Here is a 24,087-nt window from a genome sequence, read left to right on the forward strand (position 1 = left end):
GTTGTATTTTAAGAACTAACACAAGGCTTTCAAACACAAAAGAAAGCAAATTAATCATTCTAGAATTAAGTAGCAATTGTATTAGCTTAAGAAACAAACATAGCTTTTGCATGCATTGAACACAGACCCTGAACTAATTTCAAAACTAAAACATTTGCCCTCTGGCACAACAATGAAGTACAAAATTATCAGCACTTCAAAATATCTGGTGAGGAGATCAAATCGGTGCTTTATCATCAAAAGTAATCTTCAAAGCCCCTTTCCTTATCATTGTCATAGTTCTCTGTTCCTGCAATATTATTGTTCTATCAGATGAGAAGAAGCATGATTCCATTCTATTGACAATGTATACCTTGTGCAAAATGTTTGTTGCATTAAGGTGGATTTAGAGGCTAGTGCAACCATACAAACATCTATACTTCTAGGTGACGAAACTGACTTTGGAAAAAGAACCATTTTGTTGTGAACTCTATAATGGGATTATAGTGCTATTACCACTGACCTTTGGCTTCTGTGCTTGATAGATCTTGAACAATGACTTGCAGATTTGAATTATCTGCAGAAGAAGTAGATGGAGCCGGAAAAGTGAAATCAGAATCACTTGAGGAAGCTTCAGAGTTCTCAGAGCTGTCAGCAAGATCATCACGTACAACTGGCACTGTAGCCACCGTTGAAGACATAGACGGAGATCTTAAGATGGATTTTAGTTGCGAGAATTGGTCCGACATAGAATATAACAACCTGGAATACACTAAACAAGACTTAGCATCAGGAAATGTACACCTAAAACCATAAATTAAGTTTTTCACTAAGACAGTCGACTATTATTTTTGATGGAAGATAGATCTAAGATTATCTCTGGTTGCTGTTCAAATTACTAATCAATAATACCTGTTCAAAGAGTCTTGTAGTTGGTAAACTCTTCTTTCGGTTTCTTCTAATCTTTTGCGTCTTCTCTCACCAAGTTCTCTGGCTTCAGAACATTTTCTCTCGGAAATGTCAGCTCTTTGTTTCTCAACTACCAACAAGGCCTGAAGAGTGTAATAAACAGAACATCATGTAATCTGGAGATAGCTGGCATGCCATATCTAGAAGCTGTTCAAAAATGTTGGTGGACATAGAAACATTACCTTCAACATCTCAACTTCGGCAGTGAGGGACTCAACTTCTGTATCACGAATAGGATTCGTTATGTGGCTTACAACAGAAAAGTTATTATAAGGCTTCTCTTTTTCGAGAACAATGGACTTTTCAGTTCCGTCCTCTGTTAGGATGGAATGTTTTGTCTGTCTTTCATGTTCTATCTCTTCATCACCACTTTGCTCTGAAGGCACTACAAAGGACTTATCAAGTCCACTATCTGCTCGGATGAAGATTTTCGGATACTGTTCGTCTCCATTCTCCGCATCATCACTTGACATATCAACTGCCTCTTCCACTCTATTGGAAAGCTCCACCTCTCTTTCATGTTCTGTCTCTTTCTTTTTGTCAGCCTACACCCATGTTTTAATATCAATACTTGAGAAGAGCCATGTTCTATTTCTCTCTAAATACTGTAGAATACCTGATTTGACTGTCCCAACTGTTTTCTGGCAATTCTTCCTCTGAGTTTACTTTGATAAACCAGAGAAGCTTTTTTCAGTTTCTTGTAGTCAGATATAGCACTGTAACCACGCCAGTACGACTGCAAGTTTTTTAGAGTTATTTAAGTCATTTCTGTTTCTTGAGATATAATGATTCCTTAAGAATTTGTTAAGTATGCAATGAGAAAAAGACCTGGATCACAGTTGCTGCCTTAGACTTCAACTTATAACGGAATTCATGGCGTGCAACCATTGTCCGGACTCCGCTTTGCAAGGTGACTGCTGATGATTTGGTCTTTCCATACTCTTTCTTTGCAACCTGTCTACGTAAGTTTTTCTGAATTTTGATGGCAGCTTCCTCCCTTCTCATGTGCCTGCATATGTTTCCTGCAATGTTTCCTAAAATATGGAAGAGAGACTTTATCAGCATTACCTGTTTCCTGGGCATATCAATGAAAACATAACGAGAAAAGAAAACCTAAAATGAGACCATAAAAGCCATAACTCACTTCTCCAATTAGCCTGTATTTGAACTGAAGCCCTCCGCATGAGAACGTATCGTTCTCTTGTCAGACGGGTTCTAACTTGCCCTTGAATCATCCTCGCTGCTTCGCCGAGCACCCTTGTTCTGTGTGCATCTAGCTCTGCCATCTGACCAGCTCTAAGGAAAACTTTACTTTTTCCAATCTGCAAATTAGATATCATATCAACACCCACCAATGGGAATGTGCTATCTGAGAAACTCAAATTTCATAGCTGAATACTCATAGTTCGAGATGTATTCAACTCATACAAAACTGGGATACCTTCTACATTTAGTCAACTTCCTAGGAACCTTACCTGGTAACCTGTAAGTCCCTTTTTCTCCAAAATCCACTTGCATGCAACATCTGCTTCGTACCTGCTTACAGTGTATGGTAAGGGAACTGTGATAACAAACTGCAATAAGGAAGACGAGCAGAAGAAAGTTCAAGCTTGATGGGTAGAGCTAATACATACTCTCCTTTCAGAATCTCCGGTGCAAGAATGATAAATCGATTTAAGAATTCGATGAAAGTCCTATTTGTTGGATATCCAGCGCATTTCACTCTGATGGCCTCAAGAACACCCTGCATAAGACAAATATCATATAACACCTCAAGACACCATCAAAACACGTTAATATGAACAATTAAAATGAAACACTGACCCCAGAGCGTAACTGATGCAAGACATTGGCATTGTCAAACACTGTTGGCTGCAACAAATTGTTTGGCTTCACACATCTGATGTAGTGCGGTTCAGTATAGTTCAGTGTCTCCATCAGCTGTTGCAATTGTAGCTGCACCAATTACTTGAACATGTCAGCCCATACAGATGATGAGTGTGGCATCAAAAGTTCAACAGTTTCCTGTGTGTGACTTAATCATCCAGTCCTACTTATTAGTTAAAACAAAGTCTCAATGGAATTGCAGGAAAGTCACCTTGAAACGAGCGCCAATGGATGAAAACTTAGATTTGCTACTCTCTTTAGGAAGAGGAGGAAAAAGACCTGACAAAAATGAACATTTGGAAGCATTTAACAAATCCTGATGCTCAGCAACAACATAGTCTTTGTTTTTGTCTAAAAATTGATCCGACTGGTATCGAACCTGAAAAAAAAAGAACATGGAAAGACACATTAAGGATCATAACAATAGCTATTTTAAATTCTGAAAGTATCAGTGTGTGAAATGTAGCTTACATCCCCTGCATAATGAACTAATGTAAAATCTGATCGAGTCAATTTTGGTTTTATGAAGCGCTTATGATCCCTGAATGTTTGATACAGCTTCTCCGAAAATGTTTCAGGAGTTGATTTGGGTAGCATGCTGCAGGAGAGAATAAACGTTTAATTTATAACACATAATTATAGTGGTTGGAGACGAAACACTGAAGTACAGTTGAAGGTAGAGAAAATTTTACTATACCATGCTTCATCTAGAAGAGCAATAATACCACCGGGCTTCTGCAAAAGATTGAAATCAAAATTTCAGAAAGAAGAAAACGAAACACGAAGTAGTGGAAATAACAGACCGTTCCATGAATAAGAAAAGACCCACTATTCTATGTGTTTTCAAGTCAGAAGAATGCATAGTGATTTAAGACACGTGAGCATATATGAAAACAGATAGAACTCTTGAATGCTTTCATGAATCTTTCAGGCTTAGCAAGGAAAGATATCCAACATGGATTCGAGGCTACAAGTGAAAGCATTTTCGATAACCACATAGGTTGAGCTGTAGGATAATGTACTCTAGATGAATGCTTTCTAAAGTGGGTTTCTACTGTCCAATCGCACACATCAAAACATGAACCTGTCTTTAAGAATCAGATAAAAGGATAAAACAAACCTTTTCAATAAGATCCACGACTTCTTGATTATCAACAAACTCCACGTAGCTCCAATCTATTTCTTCTTTCTCATACTCACCTTGTTCCATTTTGAATACATGCTGTACAATAGTAATGGTTTTAGATTAATTAACAGATCTTGAGCCAAATCAGCAGCCATAACCTACTGGCCTTAATACCTGGTTGAAATGCTGTTGCAGCTTCTCATTGGTGTAATTAATGCAGAATTGTTCAAAACTGCATGAACAATATAAACAAGTCAGTGAACAACAAGTAGAGTTTAGAATATTGGGTGATGTACAGATTTCTCTTTACGTCCTCCTAAGATCACAGTTCTGGAGGAAGTAATGTATTTTTATCATATCTCAGCTCAGAGTAAATGAACTGAAAATTCATCTATTAGACTCGAGGACACGTGGTGTATTTTGACAATTAAGATAATCACCCCTGTAGAGTGAGCCATGTATGCTCTCGGCCATCACCTGTTGGCTTTAAAGCTCTCAAAACCATAAATATCAAGGACTCCGATCAAGCGCCTAGAGTGCGAGTCTTGGCCGATAGAGATATTTATCTTGTTCACCAACCTGGAAAATCATAGTGAGTACTGACTTAGCAGACGTCATCATCAGTGGCATAGTGAAAAAAAAATAGATATTTGAACATCGACATAGAAAATTACCAATCAAAGAGTCTAGAGTATATTGTCTTTGCTAAACCATCCCTACTAACGGCAGCGCCAAGAGGATCAAGACTTCTTTTTATAACTTCTTCTGGGGTGACCATCATACGCTTACACAAAGCATCTTCTAAGGAATGGGAATCACACCTAAAACAACAAGTTGTAAATACTGCATTACAAGAATCCGAATTTATTTGGAGAAGTAGAAGAGGCATATAATACATGAGCAATTCTGACGTCATTTGGAGATGAAACATTGACTGTTCATCTTTTAGAGATGAGGAATCAGCATCTTCTCCTTTGCAAAATTCAATATTTCCAAGATGGAGAATGGCAGCCACAACTCTGAAAATTGCATCCTGAGGAGACAAAAGGGTATAAATCGTTCACATATAGCAAGCAACATGTGATAGGAAAATTGCAAACCTGTTCTTGTTCACTTATTCCAACTACATCCATAGCTTTTCTAGTAGCAAGATACTCCTCTGCATCATTTACACCATCAAGTTCGAAGCAGCTAGATTGGTTAAGATAGCGAAATGACTTAGGATCCCCTAATTTAAATCTCTCAACATCCTGCAAAATTTGATATCATTTATCACTTCAAACATTCATCCGATTATAGGTAAGCCCAACTTAGATAGCTTACCTCTGGAGGAGCAGCACACAAGAGGTAAAAGCAGTGATAATTACGTTCAGGATCTGAAACTTGGCAAACACGAGACCTCTCCAAGAGGTAGGTTCTGATGGCTGCCCCAGATATTCTACCAATGTCATCAAACTGAATCTCCACAAACTTCCCAAAACGACTGCCACAAGAAAAGGCATTAACATCCACTAATAGCAGGTAAAAGAGCGAGGAGGTCAAGCAAAGTGAAAGAAGGGAAAAATGGAAGCATTCATTAATAAAAGCGTTAACTTTACCTGGAATTGTTGTTCTTAACAGTCTTAGCATTTCCAAATGCCTCGAGAACTGGATTTGACTGTTACATGATCCAATTGGCATATAGAATTAGTTCCAAAACCAAAAGACAGACCCAAGTGGTATCACCTAATGAGCAAGGTCCAGTGGATCTAAATGCAGAGATATATCTCAGGACTGTCTACTCAAGAGTGCCTCACAAACAAAATATCATTTTTTTCTAAAGCAGGTAAAGGGGAAAAATTCTTCCACATAGCCTTAAAATTTCTTGGATGTAGGCAGCAAGGTTTAAAAGCTCATCCTCCAAGTGTAGGAGACTGTAATGTTTTAATAAATTCATCACAACTTACTTCTAAAACTTGGTTCTCAACCGTCCTTCCTTCACCTGCAGTATGCCCTCCAAAGTATGCAAGGTAACGCATGAGCACCTTAGTGGTTTCTGTCTTTCCAGACCCACTTTCACCACTTACCAATATACATTTATTCCTGCCCTCATTGATCATCTCCCTGTTGCAAATTTTCTCAAACTATTAAACAAAACACTTCTGACACTCCTATAGAAAAACAATGACAGAAACAAACAAATACAGACTCGTAATCACCTATATGCAATGCCACCAATTGCAAAAACATGAGGGCTCAGCTCTTTGAACGAGGCTTCCTTGTACTTTTCCATAACCGCAACATCATAAAGATGCGGGAGTCCTTGAAAGGGATTGACAGCAATAAGAATGTTTCCTGTATAAGTCTGTCATGATGTCAAAATATTATAACAGACTTACTGCGTTTTACTAAGGAGGAGGATGAAAATAGTTGGTTTGCAACCAGAAAGTAAAATATTTTCTTACATAAATTTCATTGAGCCCGTATCTGATAGCCAAATTCTCGAGAACTGCAGGCTCATGCAAATAAGACAACCGTGTCATGTCCTCTACTCCCTCTGAAGGAGCCTCATCGTCTTTTATATAGAGTTTTGATAAATTAGCAGTAACCTGGTCATTAAAAGGAATCAGAAGTGTGAAAAGCAAAGTAGCACCAACAAGATCCAGAAATGCTAGTAAAAATGAACTAAGGCATATAGTTGTCCAGCCAGTGGTTTTTGTATCAAACGACTAAAAGCAATACCGTCATTTTGAGCATTTTTGTGAAAACAAATAATAAAACAAGAACAAAGATGAAACCATGTTAGAGAATGTATTCATCAGATCCGTATCTTTAAATCTCCAGAAAAGAAACTAAGAATTACAAAGCAGGGTAATATTTTCCATATATTTCCCATGAGAAGGGACTGCAAAACAATTTTCGTTGAAGATCACAAAGTGATGAATTGTAAACAACTGGGAGCAATATATGCTACAAGAAAGTAAGATTTACAAGGCAGAGTAATATTATTATTTGCCATTATAACCCCATGATCATTTTTCTCTAACATGACAAAAGACTTCAACACACTACTTTGCCTTGAAGATCATCTCACTAAGGGACGAATTATAAACTAAAAATAAAAAAGAAAAAGAACGTGTTTTGTTTTTTTTTTATAAATACCTCACGGTCATCATTGGTTTTAACAGTAGCTACGTCACCCTTAATATCAACAACAACTCCATCAATCCATGCAACATCTGGGTCTTCCACCCATACATGAGAATCCACCATTACGTTTTCAGCCATCCCGTAACAACCCTCCTATCATTTTCAAATAAGCCCCACAAGCTATCAGCGGATTCCAAGTACATATACACAGATCATTCTTGTGTTCCACACAAAATATCTTCCACAAGGATCGAACACCATTCTCGCAATTATAACTGACTACATAGCCGCTAAAATACCTGTGGATATAGCTCCCTCTTGAGCAGTTACGATCAACGGAGCTATATAAGACCCTTTCGAGAAGACGAATGATCGCTTGTTCTTCTGGATTCAAACGCAATGTTTGAGTAATATGATTAATTTTTATTTTTCTCTCTCTCTCTTTCTCTTTCTGGTGGCGTATGATAGATTTCTGAAGAGAGAGTGATACAGAAAGTCCCCTTCGATTTCGCCATTCTTGTGGACGCCATTCTCTTCGTCTCTCTCTCTCTCTCTCTCTCTCTCTTTCCCTCCCTTTTTTAGCGGAATAGGCTTTCACTTGCAAAAGCACCAACATCCTCGTTACCTTACTGACCCGGAATCTGACCCCACCCGCCAAGAAAACCCGAACCAGGATTCGATTCTAGGAAATTTAATTTATAATTTTCCTAAACATTCTATTAAAACAAATCCACAATTTATTGCGTGTCAAGTTACTGTACTCTGATTTTCAAAATCTTAATCAGGGTCTCGAATAAAACTTACGGTTTAAGCCGTGATTTGTAAAACATCTAAGGGTTCAATTTGCAATTTAATAAATGTAATCTAGAGAAGGGGTATAATAGTAATTTACCGAATTCAATCCATTTACACGTCCACACTCCCACTAAAATCGACGATTTTTCACAGCCGCCAGTCGCCACCGCGATTCTCGTCGTCGGAAACTTCGTCTCCTCTCCCTCTTCATCGACGGTGTTTCTCTATAAATTTCTTGGTTTACTCATCTCCGAGCTCGTGACGCCATGACCATTTTCTCAGCTCAGTCCACTATCATCACCCGAGCTTCCGTCGCTCTTCTCTCCAGCAACGGACTCAAACGCTTTTCCTTCTCCTCCACAGCTCTATACTCTCCACCCCTCCCCAAAACGAAGAAGCGCCGCTTCCCCATCGTCTCCGCCGTTGATATCGGCGGCGTCACTATCGCTAGAAACGGTTCGTGCTTCTGATTTACAGAATCATAATTGGATTTGGTTTAGTGAAACCAATGTTAAACCATTTTCTTGCAGATGTGGTGAGAGAGGATGATCCTACAAACAATGTGCCAGACTCCATCTTCTCTAAACTAGGGATGCAGTTACACAGAAGAGACAAACATCCTATTGGGATCATAAAGAATGCTATCTACCACTACTTCGATTCTAACTACGCTAAAAAGTTTGAGACTTTCGAAGATCTTTCACCCATTGTTACCACCAAGCAAGTAAGTGTACATCATGAGGATAGGAGAGTCTCTTGTTTCATTTCTGTTAGAGGAACATGCTATATATTGTGTGATGAATGGAGCTTTAGTATATGGATCGCCATGAGATCTTAGCTTGAGTTTTCGTTTTGTATATGCTCTAGTCTTATCAGTAAAAGAGTTGCATAGTCGCAATCATGATAACAGTGTTTCCTTTGGTGTCAGAACTTTGATGATGTGCTAGTCCCTGCTGATCATGTAAGCAGGAGCCTTAACGACACCTACTATGTAGATTCCCAAACTGTTTTGAGATGCCATACAAGTGCTCACCAAGCTGAGCTCTTGAGGGAAGGTCATAGACGTTTCCTTGTTACTGGAGATGTTTACCGTAGAGATTCTATCGATTCTACTCATTATCCGGTTTTCCATCAGGTTTTCTATTCTCGAGGTCCCTGCGTTTTTTTGTTTCTATTCATGTGTTTCTTATATTAGATGTTTATGGTTTTTCTTGAGTCTATTATAGATGGAAGGCTTTTGTGTGTTTTCTCCTGAGGACTGGAACGAGTCTGGCAAGGATTCTACATTGTATGCTGCTGAGGATTTGAAGAAATGTCTAGAGGGGTTGGCACGTCACTTGTTTGGTAAGCTAAGATCCGCTCAACAGAAGTAATCTTCAGATAGTTCGCTGTAACTCTTTGGGGGGTTTATAGGATTATTATCGATTATAGCATCAAATTTAAAATGAAGATGCAGATATTTAGATGCAACGATTTAGCACAGAACAAGCTTCTGAATCTGTTACTCTCTAATTTAAGCTTTCTTTGGGTGCCAGGTGCTGTGGAGATGAGATGGGTTGATACATATTTTCCATTTACTGAGCCGTCTTTCGAGCTTGAAATTTATTTTAAGGTATTCTTTTTCCCATCTTATATATCTCGCATAAGAATACTTGCTTTGCATTAGAGAGACATACTTTGTTTTGTGTAGTCCCATACATAGTGGAGTTGTGTTTTGGCTACCAATCTCAGCAAGATAACAAGCTTTATCTGGTTATTGATTCAGGAAGACTGGTTAGAAGTTTTGGGTTGTGGGGTGACAGAACAAAGGATTTTGAAGCAGAGTGGATTAGAAAACAATGTTGCTTGGGCCTTTGGACTTGGATTGGAACGACTTGCTATGGTTTTGTTTGACATTCCTGATATAAGACTTTTCTGGTCAGACGATGAACGGTTTACCTCTCAGGTGATTACTTGATTGACAACTTACAAAATTGGATGATGAAGTTTTTATTCTCTCAAACTTTTGAGTTCTTTTGTCACATCAATGTCTATTGATGTTATGTTCAGTTTGGAAAAGGAGAGCTTGGAGTCAAGTTCAAGCCATTCTCAAAGGTAAAACATTCTTCATGTCTTATGAATATGAGGGAAAGACTCATTTGTCCTGTAAGTTATGACGGTGCTAAACAAAACATTGTTTTGCAGTATCCTCCTTGTTATAAGGACATTAGTTTCTGGATCAGTGAATCATTCACAGAGAATAACTTTTGTGAAGTTGTGAGAGGAATCGCTGGGGATCTTGTTGAAGAGGTACATAACTTATCTTTTTGATTGGTATTTGGTTGCTAACTTTACAGGAGTTGATCTATTTCTCAGCTTTACTTTACTTGTATCATAATCATGTTCTTCGGAGTTGTGGTTTAATAGCCTTTTACAAATTGATTCACAGGTGAAATTGATAGATAGTTTCACCAATAAGAAAGGGATGACGAGTCACTGTTACAGAATTGTCTTCCGTTCCATGGAGCGCTCTCTTACTGACGAGGAGGTCAACGATCTGCAGGTAATCATTATTGCTTCTCCTTTTCATCATTGATCCAGTAAAAAAGAAGAGAAAGACATCTAAACTTGTTAACGACTCAAAACCTTTTGTAGCTAAAAGACACACTCCATATAACCATAAGAAACATCGTAATTGAAAGGTTGCATTTGGCTTAATTGCTTGTTAGTGTTAAAAATAGTGGTGATTTCCCAAATGCAGAGTAAGGTGCGTGATGAGGTGCAGAGAAAACTGAATGTTGAGCTAAGGTGATTTTTTTTTGTTGAACACTAGAGTTGTTGCAGACGATGGCGAACTAAATTTCAGGTTCTTTTATATTGTAACTCCTACATGAATTTGTTTTCTTCTGCGAAAATTATATTACCCTCAAATAAAATATATGTACTTTGTTTAAAATTCCAAAAGGAAAGAAATATAAGGTTGTGGTTGTGTTTACATACGAGAGGAGTTTTCAGAAATGTAAATGTCCCCATTTATAATATTGATTTTCAAACCAAAAAAAAAAAGGCAAAGTAACATTACAAGCTACATTTTTGTTCAAAACTGTATCGCCTTTGCCTCGACAAGAGCTGTATGAATAGGGCAGTCATCAAGTGTTAACCGGTTGAGGGTTTATCCTATCAAGTGTATTTGCGTATGTATAGCTTGAAAATGAAACAAAAAGCTTCCGGAACCTGCGCAATCACAACAACAACAACAAAACAACTTTCATTTTCAAAAGAACCGTAACAGAGATCGTGTTTCAGTTCTTATCATGCCTCCCAATCATTATGGTTAGAAATAAGACATAATATAACTTCTTTAAATTAATAATCTATAAATTAATATCTCTATAAATTAATATAATTTCATAGTCTAAATTGAGTTTTTAGTTCAATTAATATCTCGATAAATTAATAATTTCTATAAATTAGTAAAATAAATATAGTTTTTGTGTAGTCCTAACATTATTAATTTATAGTGTATGATCATATTGGGGAAGGAGACATACCAAACCCATTGGCTTAAATGTTGGGCCATTGCTTCATAGCTTTTCCATGGCTGCTCGTTTACGATGATTGCCTTGCTCGGATGTCTTTTTGAGGATAAAATTGACAGCCAAATGTCGATAGGTCCAGAGTACTTGCGAAAGATATTAAGACTTGCGAGTTCCCAAGCTTTGATATTTCTTTCTGGATTAGTCTGCAAGAACTTTCTGCATGTACAACAGAGTCATGAGAAAGGACTTGTGGTTTCAAGGCTCATGGATTAGAACAAGATCTTAACGTACAATACTCCGTGGTGCACATCACGGTGATTGCAGTGACCAGAAACACCATAGTTGTCGAATGTTATGATCTGAAAGTAGTTAGTACATGGAGAATCAGATAGAAAATATTTTTTTAAGTGTCTTATCTTGATGAGTGTCTTAAACTATGATTCAGGAGGCAAGTCATACCGTGTGAATATCGTGATTACCGACTTCTTCACCGATGATCTTTGCTAACAAATCATGGCTCCATACTTGCCCAAAACCATCCTGAGAGAGAATACTATATACTTAGTGCCGTCGAACAATATGGTGAATGAAAAAAATACAACACATGTTCTGAGAAGATATAATACCACAAACCTGTAAATCTGGATGGTCCAGAACTTTTAACTGTTGAAGAGGAACCTGCATCACGTTCGATGTATATATTAGCAAACACCTTGTTAACAAGTAAAAAACTATCATAGATCCCTTCTTTTACTAAAATACGTTTTACCCTAAGCACTGCACAAGCCTGATGCAACTCATCTTTCCTAATGCTTCCCATACCATCAGCGTTACCTGAAACAATCCCAAAAAGAAATCCAAACCGCATTTTCAGTAGCATGCCTCGCTAGAATAGAAATTCCTCAAGGTCCCATCAATGTAACTCGTTAAATAACTATGCAACTATGTTGTGGCACAAAAGGACTTATGTTAGTTCCACAACTCTGAAAAGGAAAGTACTGGACCAATGTAGAAAGTACCAGTGGAGAAGCATAACATGTGAAGGTTGTAGGCATTGGAAGCTAAGTAGTTTATTGTTGGAGAAAAGAACCTGTCGACAACGTAAAAGCGTAATCTCTCAGTCTAACACACCAAACAAACAAAAACGTTTCATTGAGTCCAACAACAACCAGAGAGACAGAAGAAGCATTCTCAAAACTTACATTGACTCATCATCAGGATGTGCGATGACGAACAACACATTCCTCTTGTTACCTGAAGTCCAAGACAAATGAGATATTTAATCAAAGTTTTGCACAAAAGTAAGCATTAAAAGGAAGAAAGTAAGATTCTTGCCATGATCAAGAACCGCAGTTTTGGAACTAGACGTTGCACCAAAGAAAACTTTGAATATAGAAGCGAGCCAGATAACAATCAGTGAAAGAGTAGCCACAAGCCATGCCATCTTGACAACAATGAATCAATACAAATGTTTCAGTATACACTCTGCGGGATCAATGAATATAGTAACAGTGATCAATTTCATAGTTGCTGAATTCAATTGATTCAACTTACGGACTGGTAAAGATGATCAATGTGGATATTTTTAGAAGATAGAGCTTATGTGTTGATTGATTTGACTCGTTTCAGATGATCAGATCAGGAACATTCTTATTTTTTAACGGAACGACCAAACGAGCATCAAAGACTGACACAGTAAAACCAACGAAGCAAACCTCGCGAATGTGGGACAAGTTGATAGGACGGAGACGAGGCGGCGTCGGTGGCTGTTCGACGGCGACGAGGCGGCGGATAAGGCTGGACGACGGCGACAAGGATAAAGAAGAAAGTTGTAAACTCGGACGAGATATTACGAAATTTATTCAACATTGGGCTTTCACAGCCCAGTTACGGCTCATGTTATTGGGTCAGGTCATGTCTCGGCTAACTTTCATTATAAAACAAAGTTTGCATACGGTTCCAATAACGTAAGAGCGTGATTAACCCGATATCTTAGCCGGAGTTTTTAATTCCTGATTTAACAATTTTTTTTTACTATTTTAGGCTAAGAGACAGTTCCTATATCTTTTATTTAAAAGATGATTCTTAATTTTTTAAAATCTAAAAAAAACTAAAAATCATCTCTTATCTGAAGTTAAGAACCTCGTTTAAAAGACTGGAGTTTATTATATTCTTATTATACACATACCATAATGAAGAAGAAACTAAAGATTGTTTAGCCAAAAATCTGTGCATCTATTTTTTTGTCTTAAACCACTAGGATACATAAAACTAATTCCAAACTTCAAACACAGAAAACTTAAAATTAATAGGCAAAAGATCGAGTAGAACAATATTATAATCACCTTATTCAAAGTGTTTTTTGCTGAACCTGCAATTAACCAGATGAAACAAAAAAATAACCAGAAAAAAAATCGTCGAGAACTCACCGAAGTGTGGCTTAGAGTAGGCATCAACAGACCTCGACCAACAAATCCTAGTAATTTCGACGGAGAGACAAAAGTTCAGCCGAATCAGCTGTTTACATGGAAGCGAGTTACGGTCAAACATAAGGTGGTACAACAGGCTCCAACACCACCCACACGACACATAGGATACAACATAGACTCAAAGGAACACTGAATCAACTCGTCGGAGCTATGAACATAAAGGTATTAAGCACATAAAGAGGCATAACTCTCCTTGAAAACAGACAGCTCATAGACGATAAAGAACCCCGCCTAAAAACAAGTGAGTCACCATATCGGATTGTCCTCAAACCCTTACAGACGACATCGATAGCAAAGAGGAGGAGACGAACACATCACCAAAGGATATTGTGTGTATCTTAAAATTATTAGAAACTCAACCGAAATATATATATATATTTAGTTAAGTTTTCCTGCAATTTTAAAATACCCATAATTAAATAATATATATTGAGAACTCACTATTATGTTTGCTTTAACTACCCTAAGTTCAGACAATAAAGAAGAGAGATTGATCCGAAAAGAAGCTTGGACTCGGAAAACTCAGATATATTGAACCAAATTTTTCTTACATAATTTTTTGTGGTATCATTAACAATTTATTTGATATAAATATGTATTTTTAAGGTTCCCATCTTTGTAATCAGTACAATTATAACCTACATAGTAGCTTCAATCAAATAAATTCTCTTCTGTTTCTAAGAACAAATAATACAACGATTGGCCTACATGGGGCATTGGTTTGGGGACAAAGCAAATTAGAGAGGAGAGGCCTCACAAGTCACAAAATAATATACAAAAAAAAAAAAAAAGCAAAGCACATGTGCTGACACATGAACATGGTTCCCTTCTTCAATTCTTTTCTTTTGCTCTTTCAACAGCTCATCTCTCTCTATCTCCCACTCTTCCACTACTTAGTCTCAGCCTCCCTCCCACTTAATTCATTCTTTCTATTTCCTATGTAATTTATTATCTCTTTCTCCCTTAAATTATCATTGCACTGCCATAATTCAATACTGATGATTGATTTTCTTGTTATTTTGATTGTTAGTAGTAAGAGAGAGCTAATTTTACATATATATTCATGCTTCTCACAGCTATATATAAACTAAGTGGTACATGTGAAGGACATAAAGAGAACTGAATTAATTATATTGGAATTGGACTGTTCTTTCTCATCTGATAAAGTGGCCACTCCTATACTATCAACTTATTAATGTCCATACACTGTTATAACTATTCTTCTTTGTCATTTTAAAATGTGGTCATTCCTTAAACTGGTGTTTACTAGATACATGATAGTGCAAAATGCAATTGCGATAATATTCAAATCATACGTAACATAAAACTCATGATAAAGTGCCGACTTGAAACCATGCTTAAGGCAAAGGGGTGTAACCATATTACAGCTCCAAGCACTCCTGGTTCTATGTATTTAGACTCCTGAAGCACGAAAAATATTATTATCCATAAACTGTTACACTTAAAAGTTTTGATGTCCTAAGACTTATATTCAAATTTTGGTGACTAAAGCGGGTGCTTCACTAACTTCACCTGAAGACAACCTTGGTCCAAATTCGATTACTGTATGTAAAGACTTTGCATGGACCACTTGATCATTTTGGTTCTCGTCCAGATCTTACATATCTAAAGAGAGCAAATGCAAGCATCAGGTAGCATTTGGCCAAGTGTACAGCTCCAAGGACGGCGAGGAATCAAGAGTTCAAGACGGAGGAAGGAGGAGAGAAAAGCGGGAGCATGTGGAAAAGAGGAACGCAAGAATGTTTCCAAAGGCTGATCATTATATTATACTACGTTTTTACAGATGTGAAGACGTTCGAATAATTAAGCAAATAAATTAAGAGAGGAGGGGTTCACTAAGAGCACGTGCTGCGTGCTGCTTGCTGCTTGCTTCTCCATTTTCTCTTAAGACCTCAAGGCTTTTTTCTTACCAAACAGCTGTTTCATAGCTGTCTGATCTCGCTCTCTCTCCCCATGTGACCCCATTGAGAGATCGAATCCATATATAAATTAATTTTCGTTTTTAGTTTTTTTCTATTATAAAATTTATCTTATCTCATGCATCTCCTCTCTCTCTCTATCTCTTACTTCTGTTTTGTATAACTACTCTTTGTTATACATAGCCATTTTAGTTACTCTTGTTCGTTTCTCATCGACCTCCTCTCTCTCTCATTCTTGAAATCCCATAAATAAAAAGTCTTTTTTTATTAAATCTCATTAATGGCACAACTCCCTCCAAAGATCCCAACCATGACGACTACGACGCCCCATTGGCCTGACTTTTCCTCCCAAAAACTACCTTCCATCGCCGCAACAGCCGCCGCAACCGCGGGACAACAGAATCCTTCATGGATGGATGAGTTTCTCGACTTCTCAGCGACTCGTCGTGGGACACACCGTCGTTCAATCAGCGACTCCATCGCGTTCCTCGAGACTCCTTCCTCCGGCGTAGGAAGCCACCACTTCGACAGGTTCGACGATGAGCAGTTCATGTCCATGTTCAACGACGACGTACACCAAAGCCACAATAACCAACACAACAATGTGGGTCCCACTCGTTCTTCTTCCAACACCTCCACGCCGTCCAGCGACGATTACAACAACAACAACAAAGAACCACCACCGTCCGATCATCATAATCACATGGACACCACACCTGATCCCAGCAGCAACGTCGCTGCTAACAATTACAACGAAACAGACGAGGTTCAAAGCCAGTGCAAGACGGAGCCACAGGATGTTCCGTCGTTAAATCAAGACTCCGGTGGAAGCTCCGGTAATCGGATTCACGATCCCAAAAGGGTAAAAAGGTATATTTAATCACTTTCGGGTTAAATTACTATTTCAAAAGACAAAATTTAACCAAGGTCATGCATGCACGTAGAATTATAATATCTAACTCGTTCAATATATATATATATATATATATATCAGTTTTCTCTATATAAAATTAGTATATATATATATATATATATATATATCTGTTTTCTTTTTATAAAAATTGTGTCACATCGATAATAATAAAATTATTTTGTTTTCACTGAAATTTTGTACAGAATTTTAGCAAACAGGCAATCAGCACAGAGATCAAGGGTGAGGAAACTGCAATACATATCAGAGCTTGAACGGAGCGTTACTTCTTTGCAGGTGAAAATTTACACACGTATATATAGATCCACCATTACATTTGATATTTGTTAATGTTTATTAATATATTAAAATTAAAATAAAATGAAATGAAATACTAGCTTCTAACTAAATTTTGTTGAATGATGAAGACGGAAGTTTCAGTGTTATCGCCACGAGTTGCGTTTTTGGATCACCAGCGACTGCTTCTCAACGTCGACAATAGCGCTATCAAGCAACGTATCGCCGCTTTAGCACAAGACAAAATTTTCAAAGACGGTAATTTTACTATTTTAACTTCCAATTACATGATTTTTAACAAACAAAACAAAATTTTAATATAGAGAAAATGTCAGGGAAATAATCAAATTACAGAATATGTTGTATCCTACTACTATTTTGCCATTATTTTCACTCCATGTATTTAATTATCACTGACAGTATGTAGGCACGACCAAATCATTTTTCTTTAGCTGTACGACTATACAAAGAAGTACTTGCGGCAATGCATGCTTCATAATTTACAACATTACATGGAATATATAATATATGTTCAAATCATGAATAACTTTAGTAGATGTTTCATTTCTTAATTCTACGGGGTTGTATACTCCTTAATAATTATCATATAATATGGTTTAGGTACCATAAATGATAGATCACATGGTTGATAAACAATAGCCTGATTAATAAGCTAGACCAACTGTCCATGTGTGCACATATGACATAAGTAAACAAAAACATGTGAGTACTCATTAAACATGTAGGTTTGTTGATAATCATAACAATAATTGTAACTTTAATAATTTCAGCTCACCAAGAAGCATTGAAGAGAGAAATAGAGAGACTTCGACAAGTATATCATCAACAGAGCCTCAAGAAGCCGGAGAATAATGTCTCCGACCAATCTCCGGCCGATATCAAACCGTCCATTGAGAAAGAGCAGCTCCTCAATGCCTAAAGCTGCTTCATTCATTAAGATCTTATATCTTCATGGTGAAATAATTCTCGACTATCCTCTTTGTGTGAAGAAGTTATTTTATCAAAGAAGATGACATTTTTTATTTAATCCAATCACATTTTTAAAGTTGTGATGAATTTGCTTTGATCTATCTGATTTTTTTTTCTTGTGGAATGGGAGGGGGAATTGGTAATGATATGTAAAAAGAACTTAGTTGATTTGTTGTTTGTTCAATATTTTGTTGGAGCATCTAATTAAGCATTGTGTACTAATTGATATTGTTCAATATTTTTTCATCGGTTTCTTGTCAGACTTGGGGTAATCGAATAGTTAAAAATTCTTTTTCTTTTGTCACATGCATGGATCAAAATTTTGTGTGTGCCAAGCATCCATATAATACAAAGATATTAATTTACACTTGGTTTCATTAAAATAATGCACCCATAGTTTTAAGATTTATATTTGAAGCGACTGAAAGCAATTTCAGATTCCTTAAACTCACATATAAAATTATTTCCTCATTCATAAAAAGAAACAATCAAGTAATAATTCTAGTGATTTTGACAACAAAGAAAAACAAGTAAGAATGTGTAGAATGTTACTTCCTTACGTAGGGCTTGGACATGTAGTCACATAGATATGACGTCGTAAAGCTCCAACCGTCTCTTTCTATCGTCTCGTGGGTCTTATTATATCTGACGATTAGTCTGTTAATTTTTTTTCGGAATGCTTGAAACCATTGTTTACCGACTCTGGAATCACCATATAACATTTTTTCGTGCTTTGGTCTCATTCATATAAAGTCGCAAATTATTTTTCGATAGATCACCCATCATTTCACTATTCCAGTCCAAACACGCTTAATTATGGAGTTATAAAAAATATATACTACCGAAAAGTTAAGTTTAATTCGATGGCATAAGTAGTCAAATCAATTCTAGTAGCATTTTTATATATCAAACTCCAGATGTTACAGATGTCATGTAGAATCTAGATGGTAATACATTTATATATCTCATATACGATTTACAAACATAACAAATATTATTATTGAAGGAAATTACAGATAAAAAGACTATTGGTGAATAGGGCTGTGTATTTTATCCATCAAATTTAATTCGATTTGCTATTCGCTTCGATTCGACCTAAAAATATGATATTTGTATATTTTGTGCAAATATTAAAAATTAATATCCGTTAAAAACAAAATAAATCACAAATATTAAAAAAAAAGCGGATATCTGCTATGTTTCGTTTTTTATACTGGTGGAAATCTATTTTTAAGTATGTACTTTTAAATATCTAATCTTATATAATTGTTATTTAACATGCAATTTTATTTAAACCTTTTGGAGAAATTAGGTCAAAGGGGTCAAATCTGAAAATGTGGGGGGTGAAAAGGGGGAAAAAGAAAGAACGTGGAGACATCTGAGGCTAAGCTGTAAGTTCACGTGCTATGTTCCTTGGGCTGGACCACGATGGTCTCGCTACATGATTGGCTTGTTTGCAGATGTTTTCTTAATTAACAATTGATAAATAATGTTTAATCAAATTCAAGGTATCTTTTAGGTAATTTCCAAAGTAGAATGAGACAGTCAAAGTTAAAACGGACGAAAGATAAAGTTACAGAGAAAGTACTGAAGATAGGAGGATTAATTTAAGAGTGGTAAAATAAGTAAAATTGAGGAGGATAATTTTATAAGGACAGGTTTAGTGGTGTTGTTTTGGGATATGTATGAAGATATTGTCAGTTTTCAATGTTTGAACTCGTGTGTCAGTGCCAATACCAAGGCCTACCTCTCACGGGGTCTTCTTATTTATTTTACTCAAGTGAATCTGTTTGATCTTTATACTACAAAGGAGTAAATTAACATTTTCCTGTTATCTTCTTTTCATTGTTCATTTGTTAAGAGCAATTTTAAAGATATATCATCTCCTCTTTCAACATTAAAGTGAAATGAAAAGAGACGAATCGATTTTAAAACGAAAAAAATGGAAAATTACTGAAATATTCTAAAACTAGTACAATCTAATTTATAGTTTAATTATATCATTAATGTATAAGATAACTGGATCTTTTAAAAAATATCTCATACACACATTTCTGTATTAGACTTTAAATGTGACATTCTTTTTCCACTGCCTCTGTTTCCCACTCTAAAATAAATGTTCTTCTTATATTATCTTCCTATATTTAGAATAGAAAATACCATTCATACAAGAGTTATTCTTAGGTTCACCCCCTAGAGTGAACCTCAAGGTTCACCAACCAATAGTATTTGAGTATTTGATATTTGACATCTTTTAAAAAAAGAAACAAATTTAATTTTTAAACTATATTGTATTTTAAAAATAAAAAATATAAATACATAAAAATAGTAATAGTTACAAAAATAAATAAATTAATATTATTAAGCTTTTAGTAAAATATTAAACCCTATACCCTAAATCCTAAACCCTAAAATCTTAGGTAAATCCTAAACCCAAAAATTTTAGATAAACCTAAACCTTTTTATAAATCCTAAACCCTAAATCACATATATTAAAAACTAAATCATAAAACACTAAACCCTAAATCCTAATCAGTAAACCCTAAACCCTTGGGTAAACCCGAACCCTTGGATAAATCATAAACTCAAACATTATATATTGGTCGGTGAACCTACAGATTCATGAATTATCCAAGGGTTCGGGGTTTACCAAGAGTTTAGGGTTTAGTGATTAGAATTTAGGGTTTACTGTTTTTATGATTTAGGTTTTAATATTTATGATTTAGGGTTTAAGATTTATCAAAAAGCTTAGGGTTTACCTAAAATTTTTGGGTTTAGGATTTAGGGTATATGTTTTAGGATTTAGGGTATATAATTTAGTATTTTAGTGAAGGCTTAATAATATTAATTTATTTATTTTTTGTAACTATTATTTTTTTTATGTATTTATGATTTTTTTAATTTTAATCTAATTTGAAAATTCAATTATGTTTCCTTTTTTAAAAGATATCAAATATCAAATACTTAAAGACTATTGGTTGGTGAATCTAAAGGTTCACCCTAGGGGGTGAACCCAAGAATAAATCTTCATATAATATCATTCTTCTCCCTCTATAATATCATTCTTCTCCCTCTTTTGTGCAAATACCATTCTTCTCCCTCTATTTTATAGAAAAGGAAATAAAAGAACCTATCCAAGAATGAATCAATTAGACTGATATGTATACTACCGACCGGACAGACCAGTCACGCATTCCGAAATACCAGGAATCTGACAAATGTTTTAACGGATTTGAAGATGCTTAGCACTAGTTTAACAAGTCTCAAAGATGACAAAATGTTGATAAAATGTAGTACTAATCAAGACAGTTACTGATCACAACCGTTGATTACATTTCCTAGAACGAGATTAAAGAGATTCAATCAACATCGTCTACATCATACAAAACGAAGCTGATATAAAATCCGTTGGAACGATCTTCAAAAGCTTCACTAACTTGCACAAACCTGCAAGGAAAGGAAAAAAAAAACAATATAAAGTTAAACTGGACATTTCACTAAATGAGAGTAGTAAAGTACCTTAAGAGCATCTCATGTCTCTTCCGTAGCAGCAGCAGCAGCAGCAGCAACTTCAGAAGTCTCATCATTCTTGCTTTCAGAAAGTGTCTCTCTACAGATCTTCACTTCATTTTCAACCTCGATCAATCTCTCGTTTAGCAACTCCACTGCAAGCATTTGATCTTGAAATACTTTAAGACAATCATTTCCAAACTCCTCGATCTGTCTCTCTAGTCGAGCTCGTGTCATCCTGTCTTCCCCTTCTCGCTTCAGTCTCAGCTTTTCAATTTCAACAATGCTCAGAACCAAGCCACCAGAGCCTTTTACATCTTTGTAGACAGGTTTTTCATCACGTAAAGGGCAACGCTTCCTGTGCTCCGCTGATGCCTTTTTGGTTTCTTTCAAAACCTTCCTATACCCTTCTAGCACACTCGTCATCATCCGAAGCTCACTCTCAAGCCTATAGATCATTAAATCTTTTCTCTGTTGCTCCTCATACTTGCTTCTTTCAAGATCATGAATCATTTCATCTTTTCTTTGCAGCTCGCTCATCAGATACTCCTGGTTCATCACAGATTGTGCACGCTCTCGATCCTTTTGAGCACATGACATCCTAGCTTTCTCAGCCCACATCACAATCTGATCCACGCACATCTCAACTGGAGGCGGTTTTTCATCCCAAGATGGTTCATCAGTCCTCATCCTCTTACTGTCAGGGTTGTGATAAGACATATCATTCTCATCATCAATCTGCCTCTTGTTGTTGGTATTACTACCTGAACCCATAGCCATGTGCATGTCAACCCTAGATGCAAGGAAATGACCACCAGTTGAGTTGCCATGCATCTGTAACCCAGAGGCATAGCGTAAGGGAGATACATCTTCTAACATGAGATTCTCTTGGCCATCTCCATTAAGGGAGTCCCCATTTGGGAAAAAGGGAAACCCTCCTTCATGCCTTTCTTTATCTTCCTCAGTTTCCTCTTCCTCCTCAAGATCTTCAATCTGTTCGTCTTCTCCCATTTCCATGGGCTCGTCTTCTATGTTGTTCTCTTCGTCTCCTTCTGTAGCAATACTAAGATCGCAGTGGCGAAGGAAATGGGAAGTGCCAGCATGTGTGACTTCATTCCATGACCACTTTTCAACCTCTTCCTTCTTGTTTTCCTCAACATCCATTGGCTGTTCCTCAACAGGACCTTGCTGCTGCTCCTCAGCGACCATTTCAGACACAGTCTCTTGCCCCCCAAGATTCAGTTCAATCATATGTTCTTCCACATGAGTCTCTTCTTCCTTAGACTCGGTTCCACAATCATCTCTTCCTAAATCAACACCACCAACATCTTCTTCTTCCTCCTTAACCTCCAAACAATCTTCCTTCGGAGACTTCACCATAGACTCAACCTCCTTAACATCATCCTCCTCCTCCTCATCCACTTTAGATTCTTCCCTAAGTAAATCTTCTTTCTGACTTCTAATCAACAGCTGCAGATGAGAAGCAAAGAAACAATCACCGAGCGGAGGATCAGCTTTCAGCTCTTTCTCAACCATGAACCAGAGCAGTGCAGCCCAATCAAGCTTCTCCAAATTCTTCTCCTTCACATCCTTTCCCCATTCAACCACCTCCACAGGCATAATCCACATATCATCAGTATGCAGCAGAACCCAAGTCTCCAAAATCTCATCAACAAACTTAGCTGATTCATCCGTCTCCAGAACCTCCCTCTCCTCATCACTAATAACAATGTTTTTCTTCTTAGGCAACTTCAAAGCTCTAGCCAAATCAGCACGTGTCACGTTAACCCTAGACCCATTCACATAACTACACCTACCCTCTGGACTGTAATAAGCAACGAGGTTCGCTACTAGATCCTGACGGATGTTCTGATCGAATTCCAAGTGAAGAAACTCCCAGATCCCTAACGTCTTCAATAGCTTCTCGTGGCGAGAAAAGTCTAGGGCTTTACAAGGGACGAAAGGTATGGGCTTTAGGGTTTTCAAGAGTACCTCAAGCTTCTCCCTTGACTTCTCTTGCTGCTTACGTTTCTTCAGCAGCCCTTTCTTCCGCTTCCCCCCACCACCACCACCACCACCTCCGCGGCGGTTAATTGAAGAGCTTACGGCTTGCGTTGCGTCGTTATCGTCTTCTTCGTTCTTGCTTTCCTCGATCGATGGATCTGGCTGCTGATCTACGGCGTCTGACTCCTCGAGATCTCTCTGCGTTGATTCGAGATTTAGGGTTTCGCTTCCTTGCTCTACGGTGGGTTTCTGGGTTGGATTAGGATTCGGGGGGAGAGTTTCTGGGTCTGTAACTGGATCTCGAGATGGATCGGTGGGATCTGACGGGGAAGCCATGGCTGATTTTTTTGTTTTTCTCCGGGGAAGATACAATGAGTCCTCTCTTTCTCGGTCGCGATGACGAAGCTTCAAAGTGTTTTCACGATGAACCTAACCAATCATGAAATGACATGTCATGGATCCGAGCAAACTTGCATTGTTTGCAAGTTAAAGTGTCCATAAGTGGGCCTCATAACATTCCTAATGGGCCTATATTAAAATAAGC

The 24,087-nt window shown here is 37.0% G+C and overlaps 5 protein-coding genes across 10 annotated transcripts; 2 read left to right on the plus strand and 3 right to left on the minus strand.

Annotated features, from left to right (window-relative positions):
• Positions 1 to 47: 47 nt before the first annotated feature.
• LOC108817938 (myosin-16-like) lies at positions 48 to 7,652 on the minus strand. 4 transcript variants are annotated; one of them, XM_056991066.1, is made up of 26 exons: positions 7,390 to 7,652; positions 7,103 to 7,243; positions 6,406 to 6,549; positions 6,160 to 6,305; positions 5,908 to 6,064; positions 5,560 to 5,618; positions 5,285 to 5,444; positions 5,062 to 5,211; positions 4,858 to 4,994; positions 4,636 to 4,782; positions 4,439 to 4,540; positions 4,136 to 4,193; positions 3,956 to 4,057; positions 3,533 to 3,570; positions 3,307 to 3,433; positions 3,047 to 3,214; positions 2,773 to 2,904; positions 2,583 to 2,692; positions 2,424 to 2,484; positions 2,093 to 2,270; positions 1,777 to 1,982; positions 1,565 to 1,684; positions 1,131 to 1,493; positions 892 to 1,031; positions 496 to 741; positions 48 to 289 (listed from the first exon to the last, which is right to left on the minus strand). In XM_056991066.1, exons 2-26 carry the CDS (start codon positions 7,226 to 7,228, stop codon positions 274 to 276), a joined length of 3,393 nt encoding a protein of 1,130 aa, XP_056847046.1. In that variant the 5' UTR covers positions 7,229 to 7,243; positions 7,390 to 7,652; the 3' UTR covers positions 48 to 273. The 4 variants fall into 4 exon arrangements, with proteins under 4 accessions (XP_056847046.1, XP_018446267.2, XP_056847048.1 ...); XM_018590765.2 differs by having other exon boundaries at positions 49 to 289; positions 503 to 741; XM_056991067.1 differs by lacking the exon at positions 48 to 289 and having other exon boundaries at positions 510 to 751.
• Positions 7,653 to 7,998: 346 nt separating this feature from the next.
• LOC108817066 (phenylalanine--tRNA ligase, chloroplastic/mitochondrial) lies at positions 7,999 to 10,859 on the plus strand. The gene is made up of 10 exons (XM_018589663.2): positions 7,999 to 8,341; positions 8,416 to 8,609; positions 8,814 to 9,020; positions 9,112 to 9,229; positions 9,421 to 9,497; positions 9,651 to 9,830; positions 9,935 to 9,979; positions 10,070 to 10,174; positions 10,314 to 10,427; positions 10,626 to 10,859. The coding sequence occupies exons 1-10, from the start codon at positions 8,152 to 8,154 to the stop codon at positions 10,674 to 10,676; spliced, it is 1,281 nt and encodes a 426-aa protein (XP_018445165.2). The 5' UTR covers positions 7,999 to 8,151; the 3' UTR covers positions 10,677 to 10,859.
• LOC108817070 (probable N-acetylglucosaminyl-phosphatidylinositol de-N-acetylase) lies at positions 10,810 to 14,197 on the minus strand. 3 transcript variants are annotated; one of them, XM_056990843.1, is made up of 11 exons: positions 13,833 to 14,197; positions 13,119 to 13,200; positions 12,739 to 12,858; positions 12,606 to 12,657; positions 12,423 to 12,493; positions 12,173 to 12,237; positions 12,037 to 12,081; positions 11,863 to 11,943; positions 11,695 to 11,762; positions 11,416 to 11,619; positions 10,810 to 11,098 (listed from the first exon to the last, which is right to left on the minus strand). In XM_056990843.1, exons 1-11 carry the CDS (start codon positions 13,854 to 13,856, stop codon positions 11,014 to 11,016), a joined length of 897 nt encoding a protein of 298 aa, XP_056846823.1. In that variant the 5' UTR covers positions 13,857 to 14,197; the 3' UTR covers positions 10,810 to 11,013. The 3 variants fall into 3 exon arrangements, with proteins under 3 accessions (XP_056846823.1, XP_018445169.1, XP_018445171.1); XM_018589667.2 differs by lacking the exon at positions 13,833 to 14,197 and having other exon boundaries at positions 12,739 to 12,847; positions 13,119 to 13,252; XM_018589669.2 differs by lacking the exons at positions 13,119 to 13,200; positions 13,833 to 14,197 and adding an exon at positions 12,958 to 13,104 and having other exon boundaries at positions 12,739 to 12,847.
• Positions 14,198 to 15,959: 1,762 nt separating this feature from the next.
• On the plus strand, positions 15,960 to 18,289 carry LOC108817069 (basic leucine zipper 61-like). The gene is made up of 4 exons (XM_018589665.2): positions 15,960 to 16,702; positions 16,949 to 17,039; positions 17,171 to 17,297; positions 17,831 to 18,289. The coding sequence occupies exons 1-4, from the start codon at positions 16,113 to 16,115 to the stop codon at positions 17,977 to 17,979; spliced, it is 957 nt and encodes a 318-aa protein (XP_018445167.2). The 5' UTR covers positions 15,960 to 16,112; the 3' UTR covers positions 17,980 to 18,289.
• A 3,018-nt stretch (positions 18,290 to 21,307) lies between these two features.
• LOC108817973 (uncharacterized) lies at positions 21,308 to 23,992 on the minus strand. The gene is made up of 2 exons (XM_018590809.2): positions 21,549 to 23,992; positions 21,308 to 21,476 (listed from the first exon to the last, which is right to left on the minus strand). Exon 1 carries the CDS (start codon positions 23,877 to 23,879, stop codon positions 21,561 to 21,563), a length of 2,319 nt encoding a protein of 772 aa, XP_018446311.1. The 5' UTR covers positions 23,880 to 23,992; the 3' UTR covers positions 21,308 to 21,476; positions 21,549 to 21,560.
• Positions 23,993 to 24,087: the final 95 nt, after the last annotated feature.

Source organism: Raphanus sativus, chromosome 7 (assembly GCF_000801105.2).
Source record: "Raphanus sativus cultivar WK10039 chromosome 7, ASM80110v3, whole genome shotgun sequence".
Classification (NCBI taxonomy): domain Eukaryota; kingdom Viridiplantae; phylum Streptophyta; class Magnoliopsida; order Brassicales; family Brassicaceae; genus Raphanus; species Raphanus sativus.